This window comes from Martes martes (assembly GCF_963455335.1).
Source record: "Martes martes genome assembly, chromosome: 13".
Lineage (NCBI taxonomy): Eukaryota > Metazoa > Chordata > Mammalia > Carnivora > Mustelidae > Martes > Martes martes.
This window is the reverse complement of record NC_137901.1, coordinates 86,023,535-86,042,239: the sequence shown is the minus strand read 5'-3', so window position 1 is coordinate 86,042,239 and position 18,705 is coordinate 86,023,535. Positions and strand designations below refer to the sequence as shown.

At 48.9% G+C, this 18,705-nt stretch overlaps 1 protein-coding gene across 1 annotated transcript in view; it reads right to left on the bottom strand.

The window, feature by feature from the left end:
- CFAP251 (cilia and flagella associated protein 251) overlaps positions 1-17,844 on the bottom strand; it is a gene marked incomplete at its 5' end in the record, with an annotated part of 63,019 nt that extends 45,175 nt beyond the window's left edge. The window contains 8 exons of the mRNA XM_080821639.1: positions 4,989-5,069; positions 5,338-5,449; positions 11,362-11,471; positions 12,919-13,059; positions 15,506-15,859; positions 16,780-17,208; positions 17,290-17,354; positions 17,748-17,844. Coding sequence (XP_080677765.1) covers positions 4,989-5,069; positions 5,338-5,449; positions 11,362-11,471; positions 12,919-13,059; positions 15,506-15,859; positions 16,780-17,208; positions 17,290-17,354; positions 17,748-17,844 — 1,389 coding nt within the window. The remainder of the gene's footprint in view (positions 1-4,988; positions 5,070-5,337; positions 5,450-11,361; positions 11,472-12,918; positions 13,060-15,505; positions 15,860-16,779; positions 17,209-17,289; positions 17,355-17,747) is intronic.
- Positions 17,845-18,705: the final 861 nt, after the last annotated feature.

Genomic DNA, 18,705 nt, shown 5'->3' with positions numbered 1-18,705 from the left:
GCAAGAAGCAAAAGTGAGTCTTCCTTGGAGGAAGGTACCATCCTGAGCCTCAAATTATTCCTAAACTTTTTAAAGCATGACACTGGGCATCTGATGAAACATAACCAGGCATATGAAAGAGACATTTCCAAATGACTGACAACCGAGGGGGGAGCAATCATCAGCAAGAGACCCCAGGAGATGCAGGCATAGCACCGCCACACGCAGACTTGACAATAACTGTGGTCACGATGTGCCAGAGAGCAGAGGGCACGATGGGCAATCTCAGCAGTAACTCTATTTTTAAAAAGAATCAAACGGAAATTCTAGATCTGAAAAAAAAAAAAATTTAAAAAACCTCAAAAGAGGATTTAACAGAAAATTAAATGTAGCCAAAGAAATAACTAGTCAGTACAATGGGAAGATAAATTAGAGGAGAAAATATCTGGGCTGAAGGATAAAGACACAAAAGAACAGACAATATAGACAATAAGAGACGTATAGGACAAGACGGGTCCAATGTCTGTATAATTGGAGTACCAAAAGGAGAGGAAAGAAAAAAAGGTGGTAAAAGTGATGTTTAAAGAAGCAGTGGCAGAGAATTTTGCAAAACTGAAGAAAGATACGATATTCCAAGTTCAAAGAACCCCAGAAGATATGTTTTGGGTTTTGGGTTTTTTTTTTTTTTTAGATTTTAATTTTTATTTACTTACCCTTTTTTGTGAGTAATCTCTATGCCCAACATGGGGCTCGAACTCACAAGCCAAGATCAAGAGTCACACGCTCCACTGACTGACCCATCCAGGCACCCAGTTTTGGATTTTTTAAAAAAATGAACAACATATCCATATACATAGAGACACATCATTAAAAACTGCTAACAATCAGCAGAAAACCTAAAAAGCAGCCAGAATGGGGCAGGAGGGGAAAGACATACATAACTTTCAGAAGAGGGAACAATAAGATTGATAGTTGACTTCTCAACAGAAGTGGTGTTAAGTCTAAAGACAATAATATCAGGGCACCTGGGTGGCTCAGTGGGTTAAAGCCTCTGCTTTTGGCTCAGGTCATGATCTCAGGGTCCTGGGATCGAGCCCCACATCAGGCTCTCTGCTCAGCAGGGACCCTGCTTCCTTCTCTCTCTGCCTGCTTCTCTGCCTACTTGTGATATCTCTCTCTCTCTCTATTAAGTAAATAAATAAAATCTTAAAAAAAATAAAGACAATAATATCTTCAAAGTACGGCAATAACTACCACCCCACAGCCCTATAGTTAGGGCAGATAGCCTTCAGAAACAAAGATAATTACCAAGAGAAATGAAAGCATATATCCTACAAAGACTTGTGCGTGAAAGTTCAGGCACCTTTGTTTTCAACAGCCACAAACAGGAAACAGGGCAAATGTCTTTTAACAGGTGAAGAAGCAAATTGTGACATCTATTCAATGACTACTCAGTATTCACATCTTAAAGGACACATAGAGGAATAAAGAGGAATAAACTATTGTTGCATACATAGATGCATCTCAAAAATTAAATTGAATAAAAGAAGCCAGAGCCCTCCACAAAAAGAGTCCATTTCTGTAAAATTCAGGGCATACAAACTAACAGACATTAATAAACAGGAGGGTAGGTGCTGGTAGGTGGGTGGAGGGGGAGTTTAGGGTGATCCCCATCACAGAGGGAAGTCACTGAAAGACTTTAAGTGAGAGTGATATGATCTGTCCGGCTCAGTTAAGAACTGTCACTGTGGCTGCTGCAGGAAGGCGGGAAGGACCAGGACAAGAGTGAACACGGCTCAGCCGGAAGGATGTTGGAGTCACGCAGGGAGCTGTGGTGGCAGTGGAAACGGAGAGGGGAGGAAGGATTTCGGGTGCATCTTGGGAATGCACAGGACTTAAAAGTCACGGGAATGGATGAGGACACCCAGGAAGAAGGTGTCGCCGTAAGAGGAGCTCCCACGACTCAACCCTGAGGACGGCCAGCATTAGAAGGCATGCAGTGAAAGAGGACAAGCCCACAGAGGAGCCCAGGGAAGGTTGTGAGCCCAGGGAAGGCGTCTTCAACGCCCACTGGGAATGGTGCTGGTGGGGATGTAATAGCGCTCGCTTGACTTGGAAACGCCAGTGACTGTGATAAGCACAGATTTGGTAGAGCCGTGGGCAGGGGGAAGACAGATCAGAAGAGCCAAAATGCTCATCGCCGGTAGGAGAGAGAACCAAGCTATATTATACTCAGACAAGAAGAGACTAGGTAGGCGTGAAAATTAGTGAATTAAAGCTCAGTATTCAAAATGGATGAATCTCAGAAACAGGGCAGACAAAATGAAGCAACTATGATTCCAGATACGCACCAAACAAAACAGGTAAAACAAAATAGGATAGTACTGAGGGAGGGGCGCCCGGCTGGCTCAGCCAGCAGAGCCGGCAGCTCCTGATCTCAGGGTCCTGAGCTCCAGCCCCAGGCCGGCTGTGGAGCCTACTTAAAAAAATGGGGAGGGGGGGCCCGGGTGGCTCAGTTGGTTAAGCACCCGACTCTTCATTTTGACTCAGGTCAGAATCTCAGGGTCCTGACATCGAGCTCTGCATCAGGCTCTGCACTCAGCATGGAGTCTGCTTGAAAGTCTCTCTCTCCCTCTCCGTCTGCCCCTCCCTGCTCATGTTCTCTCTCTCTCTCTCTCTCTCTCTCTCTCTCTCTCTCTCTCAGGAAAAAAAGAAAAAAAAAGGAAAGTACTGAGAGATACTTGCTAGACAAAGTATACAGGAAAGCAAGGGAATGTGTAACACAAAACCTGGACACTAGTTAACTAGTTAACCCTAGTTAACTTGGGGATGGGATTGGGGAAGGAGGACAAAGGAACTTCCAGGGTTTGGGTGATGTTCTTTCTTGACTGGGCAGTAAACACACAGGTACCTTTTGTTTTGTGCCTCTAAATGTACACATTTTGCATGTATGCCTCCTTTAACAATGAAAATATAAAGAGATCAAATATTTTGTGCACCAAAGAGTACACGAGAGATGATGAAGTCAGAAAGCACGCATAGACAGCACCCGGAGACATGTTACTGTGAAAAGGTGCAGGTAGCCAGAGCCGGAAGGAGACGCGCCGTCAGTGGTGTCCTCCAGAGACAGGGGAGACAAACGCATGTGTGTCTGCTATGGGTATAGCTACCCAGCGGAGGGAGAGCCGATCGCTGCAGGAGAGGGCCTCGAGCACCCAAGAGGAGTGGCATCTCGGGCACTGGCCGCTCTTACAGGCAGAGGGGCAGGAGGCAGTGGTGAGCCTGAAGCAGGTTGTAGGCTGGGAGTGAGAACAGGCCAGGGTTTGTACCCGATGGCCCCCATTCTCTCAATGCAAAATGAGACAGGTCATCAGCCGAGAGGAAGAGGAAGGGCCGGGGAGGGATGAAGAGAAGGTGTGAGACAGTTCTCTCTAGAAACGAAACAGCCAGCCTACTAGAAAGCTGGGCCGTGCTGAGCGCTCGCTCGCCCTTTGTGACTCAAGGCCACATCCAAGGGCTCGGTCCAGCTGGGCGGGCAGGAGCGCGGAGCAGGCTGACGGCAGAGCCCTTCCAGACCTCGGGCCCTGCAGTGCTGTCCGTGGCACATTCCGCTGTGACTGAGATGTTGGCTCATCTGTTCTGTCAAACGTGGCAGCCACTGGCCACAGGTGGCTGGGGAGTACTTGAGATGTAGTGACACCGAGGAAATGAATCTGTAGTTTTATCTCACTCTAACTGACTTAAATCCAAGCAGCCACATGTAATCAGCAAAGTCTCATGGCACAGGATCCCACAAAAATCAGTTGCGTTTCTATAGACTAGCAATGAAAAGCCACGAAGGAAATTAAGAACACCGATCCACTTATGATAGCATAAAAAGACCCAGGAATAAACCTTTGGTGGAGAGTTTGTTCACTGCAAACGGCACTGCTGAAGAAAACTCGAGAAGACGTCAGTGAATGGAAAGACAGCCTGTGCCCGTGGATTGCTTTGTTTTTTGTTTTTGTTTTTTTTAAAGATTTTATTTATTTATTTGACAGACAGAGATCACAAGTAGGCAGAGAGGCAGGCAGAGAGAGAGGAAGGGAAGCAGGCTCCCCGCCGAGCAGAGAGCCCGATGCGGGGCTCGATCCCAGGACCCTGAGATCATGACCTGAGCCAAAGGCAGAGGCTTTAACCCACGAACCACCCAGGCGCCGCTGTGCCCGTGGATTGTTAAGAGGACAACTGCGCAAAGCAATCCACAGATTCAAAGCGAGCTCTAAAAAGTCCCAGAGCGTTTCTTACAGCAACAGAAAAACTCGCTATGGCCGGTGGCTACTGTATCAGCTCAGCTTATAAAAGCTGTGAGGGAATTTTTTGCAGAGACCTAGAGGGATGGTGGGGGGCCAGAAGGAGAGACATGGACATGAAGCTGCAGCATGACGTGTGCCCGGCTGAGCCCAGTCACCCAGGCCCTCTGACTGGGCTCTGGGTCCTGCACCCAGGTGAGCACTTTGCACAGTGTCTGGTGCATCGTAGGGACCGAGCAGGCGTGTGATGAGCAAAGGGTACAAGGATGAGTACGACGACGCAGAAGAGAAGAGTAGACTTGGTGGGTGTCCTTGGCAAGCCGCTTCAAGCAAACCGAGACTAATAATTTCTGGGTCTCAGGATCAGTTAAGAGCATGGGTCTAGAACAGGAAAGGCCGCTGGCCCATGACTTCAGACAAATTACCTAGTACTTGACAGTAGCAGTCCACTGTGTTACTAAAGAACTCCTTCCCAGCACGTTTGCACAAACTGCGTGAGATGCTTGCTCTAACAAACTTAGCAGAACCTGGCACATAATACATGCTCAAAAAAATATTGCTCACTATCATCAAGATTAAAATGAGATCAAGGACACGGCAGTGTTTTTTTACAAGCTCTAGTGTACTCTAACCAAACGCCAGCAAAACCAAAAGTAGGTTTGGACCTGGGCTCGGTGTGACTGTAGACACAGCTTTGCACACTCAAACTGAGCTCACCTGAACACCATACTCTTTGAGGAGGTTGAGGGTACACGCTGGCGTTTCCACGGCTAAGGTCCACCTCCAGATGCAAACTTCCTGTGAGTGACAGCAGATGGAGGAGAATGAGAAGGTTCCTGAAGGCTGCTGACGAACCCGACACCTCTTGTGGTAGCCGTGTAACTGTGGCTCGGGAGCATGACACCGTGAGCTGAACCCCAGGGAGAGAACCCCCCAGCGAGGGGCCATGGGGTCCGGTCATGCCCTGAGAGCATCACAGATGCTACGTGGCCCGAGCAGAGCTGCTCACCGGGCCACACTTGACAGACCGGTCAGCCTGCTGAGGTGGTCTCCAAGTGCTCTGTACCTGGATTTCAGCATCGGAGATGGTTGCCAGATATTTGGCGTCCCGGGTGATGGCTATGGCCTCGATGCCGTTGCCTTCTGGGCAGCTGTCAAATATTGTGTGCACAGGAATGCTGCAAAACAGGACCGGGGAACACCCCTTTGCGGAGGTCTGCCGTGCTCCCCGGAGGGACTCGCTTCAAAAGCTAAGGAGGAACCAAATGTGGTCCGTCCATACAACGGACTGCGATGCAGCCATACAAAAGAAGGAAGTGCGGACCCCTGCTGTATCAGGGGTGGACCCTAAAAACATCACGTGAAGTAGAGAGGCCTGACACAGAGACCATACGTTGTTTGAGCTCATTGATATGAAGAGTCCAGAATTAGAAAATCATAGGGACGGACTGGCATGTCAGTGGCTGTCAGGGGGAATGGGAAGGATGACCGACGGCTTTGGGTTTTCCTTTTGGGGTTTTGGAACTAGGCGAACCCAGCAGGCTCAGGTGGTGGAGCATGCAACTCCTGACTTTGGGGTTGTGGGTTCGAGCCCCACATTGGGCGTAGAGATGACTTTAAAACAGCAGTTGGAACTAGATACAAGCGGCGATGGCACAACACTGCAAACGCGCTCGATGCCACTGAATCGCACGCTTCACAACGGCGAATTTTACCTTATGTGAATTTTACCTCAATTTAAAAAATAATAAAACTAACTCAGCATTATGCAAACATGCCGTTTGTTCTCTTCATGAAGTCTACTGTCACCCACTACTGAGCGCTGATTCCGTGCCAGGCACGAAGGACGGAAATATGAAAAAAAGATGCCGAGGACAATACCCAGCTCTCAGGAAAAGGAGCGCCCTCCCACCTAAGCGGGAATGAAAACAAGCACAGGCTTTCTAGACAGCAACTTAGCTGCACCTGTCAAAATTTTAAATGCACGCACCCTAGGACTCAATAATTCCTCTTCTACAGCCTTTTTCCCAGAAAAATAAAAGTAAACAGAGATATATATAAATATAAATAAAAATTCATGTTCATCGTGGCACTGCTTTAATGGCAAAGAATCTCGAAACACAAATACCCACGGATGTGGGAACTGTTAAAAAAACATTATGACATAACCATATAATAAAAAACTAGGCTACTTGTAAAAGGAACGAGGCAGGGGCGCCTGGGTGGCTCAGTTGGTTAAGCGGCTGACTCGAGCTCATGTCCTGGGATCGAATCCTACATCAGGCTCCCTGCTCAGTGGAGAGCATGCTTCTCCCTCTCCCTCTGCCTGCCGCTCTGCCTACCTATGCTCTCTCTCTTTGCCAAATAAATAAATAAAATCTTAAAAAAAAAAAAAAAAAGAATGAGGCCGATGTGGGAAGGGGACCAAAATTTTGAGAAAAAAGCAAATTGCCGACCAGTGTGGGTAGCTTCATCCTGCACAAGGGAGAGAGAGTGCACACATTTCTGTGCATGGAAGAGTCTAGAGGAACAGATTCTAAACTAAACAAGGATGACTCTGGAGATGTGTCTGGGTGAAGAAGGACTCACTTTTTTTCCCTCATTCACTTCTATACCATGTCACTCGCAAGACTGTAGAACCCTAAGAAGCAGGAAAAACCTTGTCACATGCAGAATTAAATGAGATATTTAAATATCTAAGTGAGCCAGAGAAACACAACAGAAGCAAGGATGTGGGTGATCGTGAGTGCGTGCATGGGGGAGGAAAAGCTGGGTGGTAGGACGTCCTAATCCAGGACCGTGGGCTGGTGGTTCCCCATTGTTTTTCATTACACAGCCCTTGTTACAGGAAATATCAGCAGGCCTCGTAGGTCACTCCAGTGCCCCAAATGGCTGGGACCAAGTCTGTGCTCCAGCTGAGGACCTGGCTGGTTCTCTGTCACCGGAGAGGACTTCATCCCCCTGGGAAGTAGCCCCCAAAATCATTTGAGAGAAGGCAGCCCAAACTACCATTGCTGTGAATGACACGGTGAGGTCCTTAGTGGGGGAAAGCATCTTATCCCTGTGGCTTTCCAGACTTAAACAGAGAGCCAGTGATGTCAGCTGGGCCTGTTCTGTAAACATAATGGTGGGAAGAGAATCTGTTTATTTTTCTTAGGAATGGGTGATGCTTAAGAGAATTTAACATATCAGAGCCTCTGATGGATTAAATTTGTGATTCTAATTTAAAGCCCGTGGTTGATTCAGACTTGTGATTTTACATTCAAATCACACTGGTTTATAAACAATATTAGAATACTTATGAGAACTTAAGATTTGCCATAGTTATGTCTAATTTATTAGATTTACAAGAATTCCTTAAGTATGGGTGAAGGGTTTATTTTTTAATCAGACTACTAAAGAACTTAGAGATAAAACCAAATATATTCAATTTCTAAGTGCAGTTTTAAAATGTTTAAAAGGAATTAATAATCAAATTTGTGAGTGGGGCCTAACATTAATCAAAACCCCCTTAAAGGCAATTGTAAAAATATGCTAGATTTGTAAAAGGAGTAAGATTTATAAGTTGAATAAAAAGCTTAAGGAAAAACTATGGTTCTTAGTTTATAACTTTAATAAAGTGAATATTAATTCTTAAACCAAGTAATCTTTTCTGGGTCCCAAAGTCATCATTTACTATATCATAAAACTCGTATTGACATATTGAATTGTTAACCACAGATGCACTTTACTTTGCAATTAAAAAGAAAAAAAATCACTGCCAGAGTCACCCCTAGTCTAGTTGGGGAGACAGATTTAGGAGCAAGAGAAAAGCAAAGAGGGGGCCTGGGTGGCTCAGTCAGTTAAGCCTTCAGCTCGGGTCATGATCCCAGCGTCCTGGGATCGAGTCCCGCATCAGGCTCTCTGCTCGGTGGGGAATGTTTCCCCCCCCGCCCCCCGCCTGCCTCTCTGCCTACTTGTGCTCTCTACTTTGTTAAATAAATAAATAAAATCTTAGAAAAAAGAAAAGAAAAAAGCAAAGAATAAAGCCTTTTTAGGGGGCCAGCCGCGCCTGGGGAAGGGGAGATATTGGCAACAGTTTCAGAGAAGAGACACCCATGAGGGGCCCACCCTTCCTGCCTGTGGACTCTGTCACAGGATAGAACAACTTTCCCTCATGTGTAAGTCGGATATCCCACTACTTGCAGCTAGAAGCATGTGACAGCCACAGGTCACAGCTGGGCACGGGGAGGGGGAATTCCACTTTTTGGGGGACGAGTTCCCGCAACTAGGATGCAAGATGCGTTTTTCCCTCTAACTCAGGCTGGGTCAGCAAGAGGCAGCCTCTGAAGGGTGTTCAGCAGGGGAGTATCACAAACAGATTTTGCCTTTGGGAAAAGATCACACTCAAAATGCTGTGGAGAAGAACCACGCGGGGGCACCTGGGTGGTCAGTGGGCTGAGCCTCTGTCTTCGGCTCAGGTCATGATCCCAGGGTCCTGGGATCGAGCCCCACATTGGGCTCTCTGCTCGGCAGGGGGCCTGCTTCCCCCCCGCTCTCTGCCTGCCTCTCTGCCTACTTGTGATCTCTGTCAAATAAATAAATAAAATCTTAAAAAAAAAAAAAAGAACCACGCGATGCTACATGCTGATGTCCGTGTATCTGTATTTAAGACAACAGCAAATGTTCTGGAAGGAAACACACCAAATTGACTACCTCCAGGAAGAGGATGAAGATTGGAGATGGTGGCCAGAGGAGACGTTAGCTTTCAATTAAAAGATTATTAAAAACAACAACAACAAAAAATTATTAAAAACCAACAGATGAGTAGATAAGCAGAATCGGTACATCCATCCGATAGAATCTTGAAAACAAAGGAAGCACTGACTCATGCTACAGGACGGGAGAACTCCGAAAACATTATGCTGAGAGAAAAACCAGACATAAAAAGCCACATGCGATTCACGGACATAAAATGATGAGAGGCAAACCTATAGAGACAGAAAGTTGATGAGGGGCCGAGAGGAAGGAGAATGGGAGCTCACTGTCACAGAGTTTCTGTTTGGGGTGATGAAAACATTCCGGAAATCGTGCCGATGGTCGCACAACATTGTGAATGTAATCAATGCCACCAAATTAGACATTTAAAAATCATATTTTGGGGGACTTGGGTGGCTCAGTGGGTTAAGCCTCTGCCTTCGGCTCAGGTCGTGATCTCAGGGTCCTGGGATCGAGCCCTGCATCGGGCTCTCTGCTCAGCGGGGAGCCTGCTTCCTTCTCTCTCTCTCTGCCCGCCTCTCTGCCTACTTGTGATCTCTGTCTGTCAAATAAATAAATAAAATCTTTAAATTTTTTTAAAAAAATCCTATTTTTACGATGGGGTGCCGGGGTGGCTCAGTCGGTAAAGCGTCTGGCTCTTGACTTCGGCACAGGTCATGATCTCAGGGTCCTGGGATCGAGCCACACATCGGGCTCTGCACAGCAAGGAGTCTGCTTGAGGATTCTCCCTCCCTTGCCCTCTGCCCATCCCCCACTCACACTCTCTTGCTCTTAAATAAATAAAAACTAAATCTTTTCTAAAAATTGTGGGGATGGTCAATTTTATGTGTGTATTCTAAGTCACCAAGCTGGAGGCTGGGTTGCAGAGTGAAACTGCAGAGGAAGAGGCTGGCCAGGCGGGAGTGGGGGGGGGGTGGGCAGGGGCAGCAGAGGTGGGCTTAGAAGGCCTCTGGGAGGAGATGCAACAGGGCTTGGGGACATTTCAGCAGGAGATATCCCCGGGACATCCAGGTAGAATGCTCTCCAGCAGCTTCCTCATCCATGAAAAGAGGAATTCTGAGGTGGTTATGGAGATGAAGACGGTGTGGCATCAACCCCAGGTCTGCTCCCTCCCGGCTGGAGAACAGGACCAACCGCAGCCTCACCATCTTGGGCCAGAGGAGGCAGAGTCTCAGAAGGCGGGTGAAAACCAAGGGGACATGGTATCAGAGAAGCCAAGGGAATGAAGAGTGTCAAATGCCACTGGGACGTCTAGTGAGATGAGGACCAGGATTAAGTAACAGGGCCCTAGGAGGTCACCAGTCACCTGGGGGACCTATATCTTAGGACATCCAACCTAACTTTCCAGAACACCCGAGAGCATTAAACACAACTTCTTCCTAATCGTCCCCAACTGGACTCATCCACCCCCCGCGTCACCACCCCCCACAACCCAACCAGGGCCTTATAATCTTATCCATTAATCTAGCACTGCACTCTGCCTCTGGGACTAGCAATGAAGAAAGAAACACACATGAACATCTATCGTGGGCCACGTGCTCTGCACTACGGGTCTTCACGACAGTCCTGTAAGGTAAGAGCAGTGTGTTGAGGGCCCCCTCAGAAGTCACGTCCATCCAGAGCCTCAGGATGTGAGCATTATATGGGAATAGGGTCCTTGCACATGTGTTATCTCAGAGGAGGACGGGTTAGGATGGATCCTAAAACCAATGACTGCTGAGCTCATAGAAGAGCAGACACAAAGAGACACACAGGGGACGGCGCCATGTGAAGACAGAGGCAGAGACTAGAGTGGTTGGTCTACCAGCCAAGGAACACAAGGGCTGCCAGCCACCACCAGCGCCTGAGAGAGAGGCCTGGAGCAGGTTCTCCCTCAGAGCCCCAGAAGGAACCACCCCTTTGGGCACCCTGATTTCAGACTTCCAGCCTCGTGAACTGTGAGGGAATAACTTTCTGTTATTTGAAGCCCCTCTGTGCGTGGTAATTTCTTAGAGCAGCCCAAGGAAACTAAAACAGTGGGTATAATCAGCCTCTTTTTTTTCAGATGGGGAAAATCACTTCAGTTCTCTGGGTTAGCGTCAACCTCCCTCATCTACTCTGGGACACCGCCAAACCAAGTTTCTGGGCCTAAAGAGCCAAGAATTGTAAATGGGAAATTCATGAAGGTAATGTCACTCGACCGGGCCTCAAGGCAACAGGACGGCCAGCCTCCCCAGCCCGCTTCACCCTCACTGCATCCCATCGCCGGCTTCTGCACGCCCAGACCGGCATTTCTCATTTGTTGCAGATACGCTACACTGAGTAGGAAAAAACAGGCCTGCGCCACGCCTACCCTGTGAAGGAGTCCCAGATGATTATCAGGCAGTCGGGCCCTTTGTCGGCCGTGGCAATCCACCGCCTGTCTTCACTGATGCAGAGGCAGGAGATCACGTTAGCATGGCCCTGCAGAAATGCAGAGAAAATGCTCTGAAACATTCAGGACGGCCGGAGAGGCTGGGGCCCCACGGAGAGAACTGAGCTCCCCTTCCAGGTTCATCGGGCTGACAATTCCACTCCGACGGCCTTTCCCTGGCATTTCTCCATAGCCGGTGGTTTTCCGATTTTCTCTCCCTCAAAACTGCTGAAGGGTAAGCCACACTCCCCACAAGGACAGGGGCTCCCTACAGATCTAGGCATGTGCCCAACTCTGAACCCAGGTGGGGAATAAATGTTGGGGCTCTGCCCCACCTCCAGCCCCTTGAAGCCCTGCTGGCCTCATCTCCCTTAAACAGTGTCCACTCAGGCCACTGAGCAGATCTGGAGCAAAAGCCTCTTCGCTGGTCTCTCTGCTTTCGTTCCCATCCCGCCCCCCCCCCCCCCACCAATCCTTTCCCAGTAACTCAGGAACCTTCTGGAAACAAACAAGATGCTAGTGCTCCCTGCTAGGAAATAGCCCATTTCCTCCCTCCTTTCTCTCCCCTTGCTCACTCTGTGTCAGTCATACCAGCCTTCTTTCTGGGCCCCGTGGGCAGGCCTGCAAACCTGGAGCTCCCTGGGTCTGGACTGCTCCTCCCCAAACTGCCCCTGGTTGGTTCATTCTCCTCAGTCAGATCTCAGCACAAAGGGTACGTTTGCCAGCCCACCCAACTGGAGGGCCATCTCTCACTCCTGATCTCTCTCCTGAAGCAGCCCACATTTCCTTTGGAGTGCTTGTTGTAATTCGTAATTGTGTATTTATGAGACTATAAGCTCCATGGATGGGGGGGGGGGCTAGATCTGTTTTGTTCATGACTACAGACCCAGAATCTGAAACAAAGAGGTTCTGATAAATACCTATGGAATAAATGAATGAATGAATGAATGGATGGATGGATGAATGGTCAAGGCCACTTCCAGCCACCTGACTCTGTAGGAGTCCGGACACCTGCCTGGCATGGTCCCTATTTCTCATCCCCTCTGCCTGCTGCTCCTTCCTCGCTGTGCAGACACAAACTACCCCCTCTCCCTCCCATCAGCACTGTGCTCAGTGCTGCACATTCAACGGAGCTCCAGGAAGGGCTGCTTGCTGGGCTTGTGTGTGTCTCTGGACATCTAGATGCAAATTTTGCACCCACTTGGTGTGGATCCCTGAGTACCGACTGGGCCTTTGGGAACCCCTCTGTGATGTTTTTGACATAGGCATTGACTTAAGGAAGGTCCTTATTAAAATATATGTCCAGGGGCTCCTGGGTGGCTCAGTCAGTTAAGCATTTGCCTTCGGCTAAGGCTTTGATCTCAGGGTCCTGGGATCGAGCCCCACGTCAGGTTCCCTGCTCAGCAGGGGAGTCTGCTTCTCCCTCATGCTCTCTCTCGCTTGCTCTCTCAAATAAAAAAATAAAATCTTAAAAAGCAACAACGAAAACTTGCATACCTGAAGATGGTGCTGAGTATTCTTGAAGACATCGTAGATGACCGCAGTGTGAGCACAGACGTAGAGAAGAACTCGCTGGTTTTCATCTCGAATGTAGTAAACAGGAAGAGAACTGTTCCATCCGAAAGACCAAGTCATGGTCTGGAAGACAAAGGCAAGACCAGCAAGACACTGAGTGCGCCGAGCCCGGAACTGTGACGCCAGGCACCCCTGGCACAGCCTCTGGTGGGGAAGGATTTCACATCATCAGGCCAAAGTAAAGGGGATCACTTTAAGAACGTCCTCATCTGCATGCTAGGGTGCAGAGGACCCTCAAATCCATGACGCTGAGTGAAAGGGGCCACACACAGTGCAGGGTCAGTCCGATCCATAGAGACGGAAAGGAGCTCAGTGGCTGCCGGGGGCCTGGGGAAGGTGGGTGGGGAGTGACGGCTCTGGGATACGGATTTCTTTTGTGCGGGATGAAAATGTTCTGGAATTAGATAGTGGTGATGGCTGCACAACTTTGTGGACATGCTAAAAAGGAATAAATGGTACGCTTTAAAGGGGTCAATTTTACGAGGATGTGGAGAAATTGGAACCACTGGGCACTCTCGGTGGGAATGTGAAACGGAGCAGCGGCTGTGGAAAACCCCAGGGAGAGCTCCCCAAACACTGAAAGCAGAATTAGCGTATCATGCGGCAATGACACTTCTGGGTACCTAGCTCAAAGACCAGGAAGCCGGGTCTCAAAGAGACATCCACACGCCCATGTATAGAGCAGCATACTTCGCAGAAACCAAGTGTCCAATGACGGATGAATGGATAAGCAAAATGAGTGTTGTTCGGGCTCCCACAGGAAGGAGATCCGCCATTCTACAAGGCGGATGGGCCTTGAGGACATCACATAAGTGAAATCCACCAGTCAGAAAAAGACAAATACTGTAGGATTCTACTGACATGGTCCCGAGAGGAGTCAGATCCATAGAGACAGAAAGTAGAATGGTGGTTGCCAGGGGCAGGGCTGGGGAATGGGGAGTTGTTCAGTGGGTAGGGAGTTTCCGTTTCGCGAGATGAGTTCCAGGCGTTGGTTGCACCACAGTGTGAATGTACCTACTACGATGCTGTACACTTCCAAATGGCTAAGATGGTAAATTTTAGGGGTGCCTGGGTGGCACAGTTGGATCAGCAACTGACTCTTGGCTTTAGCTCAGGTTGTGATCTCAGGGTTGTGGGATCCAGCCCAACATTGGGCTCCACGAATAGTCTGCTTAAGACTCCCCTTGGCCTGGGGTACCTGGGTGGCTCAGTGGGTTAAAGCCTCTGCCTTCGGCTCTGGTCATGACCCTAGGGTCCTGGGATCGAGCCCCGCATCGGGCTCTCTGCTCAGCGGGGAGCCTGCTTCCTCCTTTCTCTCTCTCTGCCTGCCTACTTGTGATCTCTCTCTGTCAAATAAATAAATAAAATCTTAAAAAAAAAAAGGAAAAGAAAAACAATACAGGAACGGGAACAGAAAGGAGGTGTCCTCAAGGAGCTAAATAAATTTGCAGAGGGAGGTGGTCTAGAAGAGTTGAGTTCTGCCGTGAGCCCAAGGCTAACAGGGGACCCCAAACCCCCGGCACGCAGGACACTTGCTCTCATTAGCGATATCACCAGATGTCGTATTAGCTGGCTAAACAAGCCAAAAGCCTACAGGGGCTCCAAAACTTTTTCTATCTTTCAGACTGGGCAAGCCCAAGCTTTGACCTTGAACTCCACTGCTCAAAGGAAACCCAGTCTACAGAAAGGAGGCTGTCAGTTGTCTGCATCTCCCACTAGGCGTTTGCCATCATCCTCGTCATCATTGCCATCCCTGCTATCACCACCACTACCATCACCTAGATGTGAACAGCCGTCCGGTGCTCACTGTGTGTCAGGAACGACATTCAACACTTCACGTGCCTTCGATCACTTACAAATCTCCCAAAGGCAGAAGCTACGGGGGAAAAGGGAGGTGAATCCCAGGAAGCAATTTTCAGTGGCTGATGGAGGAAGAAGGGAACAACTCTCCTCCTCGTCCTTCTCTTGGTAAATGGTAATATTTGTGCGGCAGAGGCAGATGCCTGTGGACAACCTGGTGCCTTTCTCAGTGGCTTTCGCTTTTTCCATACCTTTTGCTTTCGGGTCCATCTCCGAACGTGCAGTTTTAGGAGCTTGTAAAGAGGTATCGAGCCAGCTAAGGCAGAAGAGGCAAGGAGAGGAGGGAACGGGGAAAGGAATGGAGGAGGAGGAGGAGGAAGTGAGAGAGAAGGGGAAGGGGAGGACAGATTTTGACCTTGAGCCTCCCACAAGAAACGGCACCGTATGCAACAGACAAACCCCGTCCGGAATTTCCTGTCTGGGGAGCAACGCTGTCACTGTCGGACCCAGATGTCAGGCCCAGATGCGGCGCTCCTGTCACACATGTCCTGCCAGAGCGCTGAACTGAACTTTAAAGCATACGAGTCTATTATTAGTTCAAAAAGGATATTTCTGGTGGTATTTTTTCTTCCATATGCATAAAATTCCCTTATTTCACAATGCTTTTAAAGCACTAGAGGAAATTAAAAAGCACGTTACATTCACTTACCAAAGGATACACGTTGGCACGGTCATCCTTTTGAAACAATATGTCCTCGCTGGTAGACACCAGTGATTTCTCCAGCATTTCTGCTTTGGACTGGAATTCTTCCTCTCGTTGCTCACTTAAGTCTGATGATCTTTTTTCCTCTCTCCTTTCCCATCCCGGTTCATCCTGGGGCATCCGGTCGATTTTCTCCCCAAGCTCGCTTGAGGGCTGTGTTTCGGGGAAACTAATCTCTGGCTCCTCAGAACCGGTTTGATCCAAATCAAGAAATTTTAGTTTTGAGCTCAAGTCTCTTAAAGGCTCATTTGTTTCCAAATGCTCTGATTCTAATGCATCCTTTGCCTCACTAAGGGTTCTCTTAAAAAAAGAAATAAAAGAAGATTGTGATTCCAAATACAGCGCGAGCTGCTTGGTTCCCTCATTTACCTTCCTTTCTGTCCCTACTCAGCCAGCCTTAGTGTTTGCCTCACACTGGAACTATGAACTGTTTCAAAAAGGTGCCTGGGGGGCACCTGGGGGGTACCTGGGGGGCTCAGTTGGTTAAGTGTTTGCCTTTGGTTCAGGTCATGATCCTGGGATCTAGGAGTGAGCCCCACATTGGGCTGCCTCCTCAGTGGGGAGTCTGCTTCTCCCTCTCCTGCTCTCCCCCTGCTTGTGCCCCCTCTCGCTCTGTCAAATAAATAAAATCTTAAAAAATAATAATAATTTAAAAAAATAAAAAGGAGCCTGGGACATTTTGTACTTAAATAACACAAATCATGTTTCTGCCAGGTTTATTCTTGGCCTACGAGCAGAACCACACAGCAAAACCATTCTTCTAAGTGGCCCTGGTCATCTCCAAGGATGGGCGAGTCACAGTCACTTCTCCTTGGACCACAGCTGAGTTCTCCTTCGGGGGGACAGCCTACATTACTATGATCTCACTGACTCTGTTCTAAGACAAGCGCATTCCAACTAACCCCTAGGGACTCTTTCTGTCAGCTCCCCTGCACACCTCCTCCAGGAGGCCTTCCCTGACCATCCTCCTAGCTGGGCTAAGTGTCCTTGATTTTTATTTCTTAAATATCTCCCATGCATCTCTCAATCACTGCACTTAGCATCTTGTTTCATGGTGTTCGGGTACCAGTCTGCCTCCCTACACACCCTAGAGCTCCTTAAGAGAATGGACTGTATCTTATTTGTATTTTCCCCGTAGCCTGGCAAATGGTAAGCGTTCCATGATTCTGAATGAATGAATGAATGAAAGAATAGATGAATGACTTAACATTACTACTTACTAGGGAAGTTCCTGACATGCCTGACTGGGAATCGGTCAGTGTAACGATCTCCAAACTGGTCGCGGACTTGGTGATTTGTTGAGGCTTCGCTGTGGTTTCTTCCTGAACGGCAGCCTCCTCCCCCAGTCCTTCTCCAGCCTTTTCCTCTGTTTCTTCTCTGACAGCCTCCTCCTCTCGGCCATATTCTTCCCCCTCTTCCTCCTCCTCCTCTTCTTCCTCCTCTTCCCATTCCTCCCCTTCTTCCTCCCCCCCTTCCTCTTCCTCCTCCCCTTCCTCCTCCTCCTCCACTTCCTCCCCCTCTTCCCTTTCTTCCTCCTCCCCCTCCTCCCTTTCTTCGTCCCCCGCCTCCTTTCCCCCTTCCTCCCCCTCCTCCTCCACTCCTTCCTCTTCCTCCTTCACTTCCTCCCCCTCTTCCCCTTCTTCCTCCTCCCCCTCCTCCCTTTCTTCAACCCCTGCCTCCTTTCCCCCTTCCTCCCCCTCTTCCCCTTTCTCCTCTACTCCTCCCTCCTCCCCTTCCTCTTCCTCCTCCACTTTCTCCCCCTCTTCCCCTTCTTCCTCCTCCCCCTCCTCCCTTTCTTCAACCCCTGCCTCCTTTCCCCCTTCCTCCCCCTCCTCCCCTTTCTCCTCTACTCCTCCCTCCTCCCCTTCCTCTTCCTCCCCCTCTTCCCCTTCTTTCTCCTCCCTTTCTTCATCCCCTGCCTCCTTTCCCCCTTCCTCCCCCTCTTCCCCTTTCTCCTCTACTCCTCCCTCCTCCCCTTCCTCCTCCCCTTCCTCTTCCTCCTCCACTTCCTCCCCCTCTTCCCCTTCTTCCTCCTCCCTTTCTTCATCCCCCGCCTCCTTTCCCCCTTCCTCCCCCTCCTCCCCTTTCTCCTCCACTCCTTCCTTCTCTTCTCCTTCCTCTGCCTCCTCCTCCTGCTGAGGCTTTCTCTGCACTAACATGTCATCTTCTTTTAATTCCTGTTGCATACTTTCCACCTCTCTATCATATTGATTATATTCTTCTTCCACTTCTGTTTCTTCATCTTTTTCTGCTTCTTCTCGCGGGAACTCCCCTGCATCTGACATTCTTCTTTGTGGAGTTTCCTTTAGAGAAATTTTGACCATAACCATCAGCAATTCACTCTGTTTCCCATTTTAATTTCCCAGTGCATGAACCTATATGAATGGACGGTACAATACCAGCTCTGGTTCCTTTCCACAGGAATAAAAAGAATTTCATACTTCTGGGAAAGCCTGTACCAAATCGGAAGCATACGGATGCCAGGGCCTCTCATCTTCCCAGGAATAACTTTAGAGCCCTGTAATTCATTTTGTACATATTCCTATTCCCACAGGCAAGCAAAATGATAACCCAGGCATCAACAACAATTCTAATAATGTAAATAAGGGCAGAAGCAGCGGCTTAGCGGTTAAAAGCATGGGCTTTGCACTCAGCCTCTCCTAGCACCCAATCCTGGTTCCACCACTCACTTGCTCTGAGACCTTGGGCAAGTCACTGTACCCTTAGAGTGCATATTCGCTCACAGGCAGAATAAAAGTGAGAACCCTACATTCTGGGGTTGAGATGACCTAGGTAAAATGTTCAGTGCAGCTGCCGCAGAGGGCTTGAGAAAGGCAGCAATCGTTTGCAAAGTTTAACGGCCTTCTACCATAGCCTCTCACTTATTTCTTCCGACAAACTGGAGTCTGAGGCTCTGCGAGTTGAAATGACTTAATCAGCTCACACCGCTAGAAAGAGGCAGACCTCCCTAATGCTTGGTTCCTCCAGGTGGAAAAAGCAGTGCTAAGACTGCAAGCCCGGGGCCCTGAGCACTGGGGCCTGCTCCGACTGCAAACTTTGCCGGCGCATCTTGATGCGGGGGGCCCAGGGGAGGGGAGGGAAGTGTGGGGGTCTGTGGGGGAGGGGACGGGGACACAACACCCGGG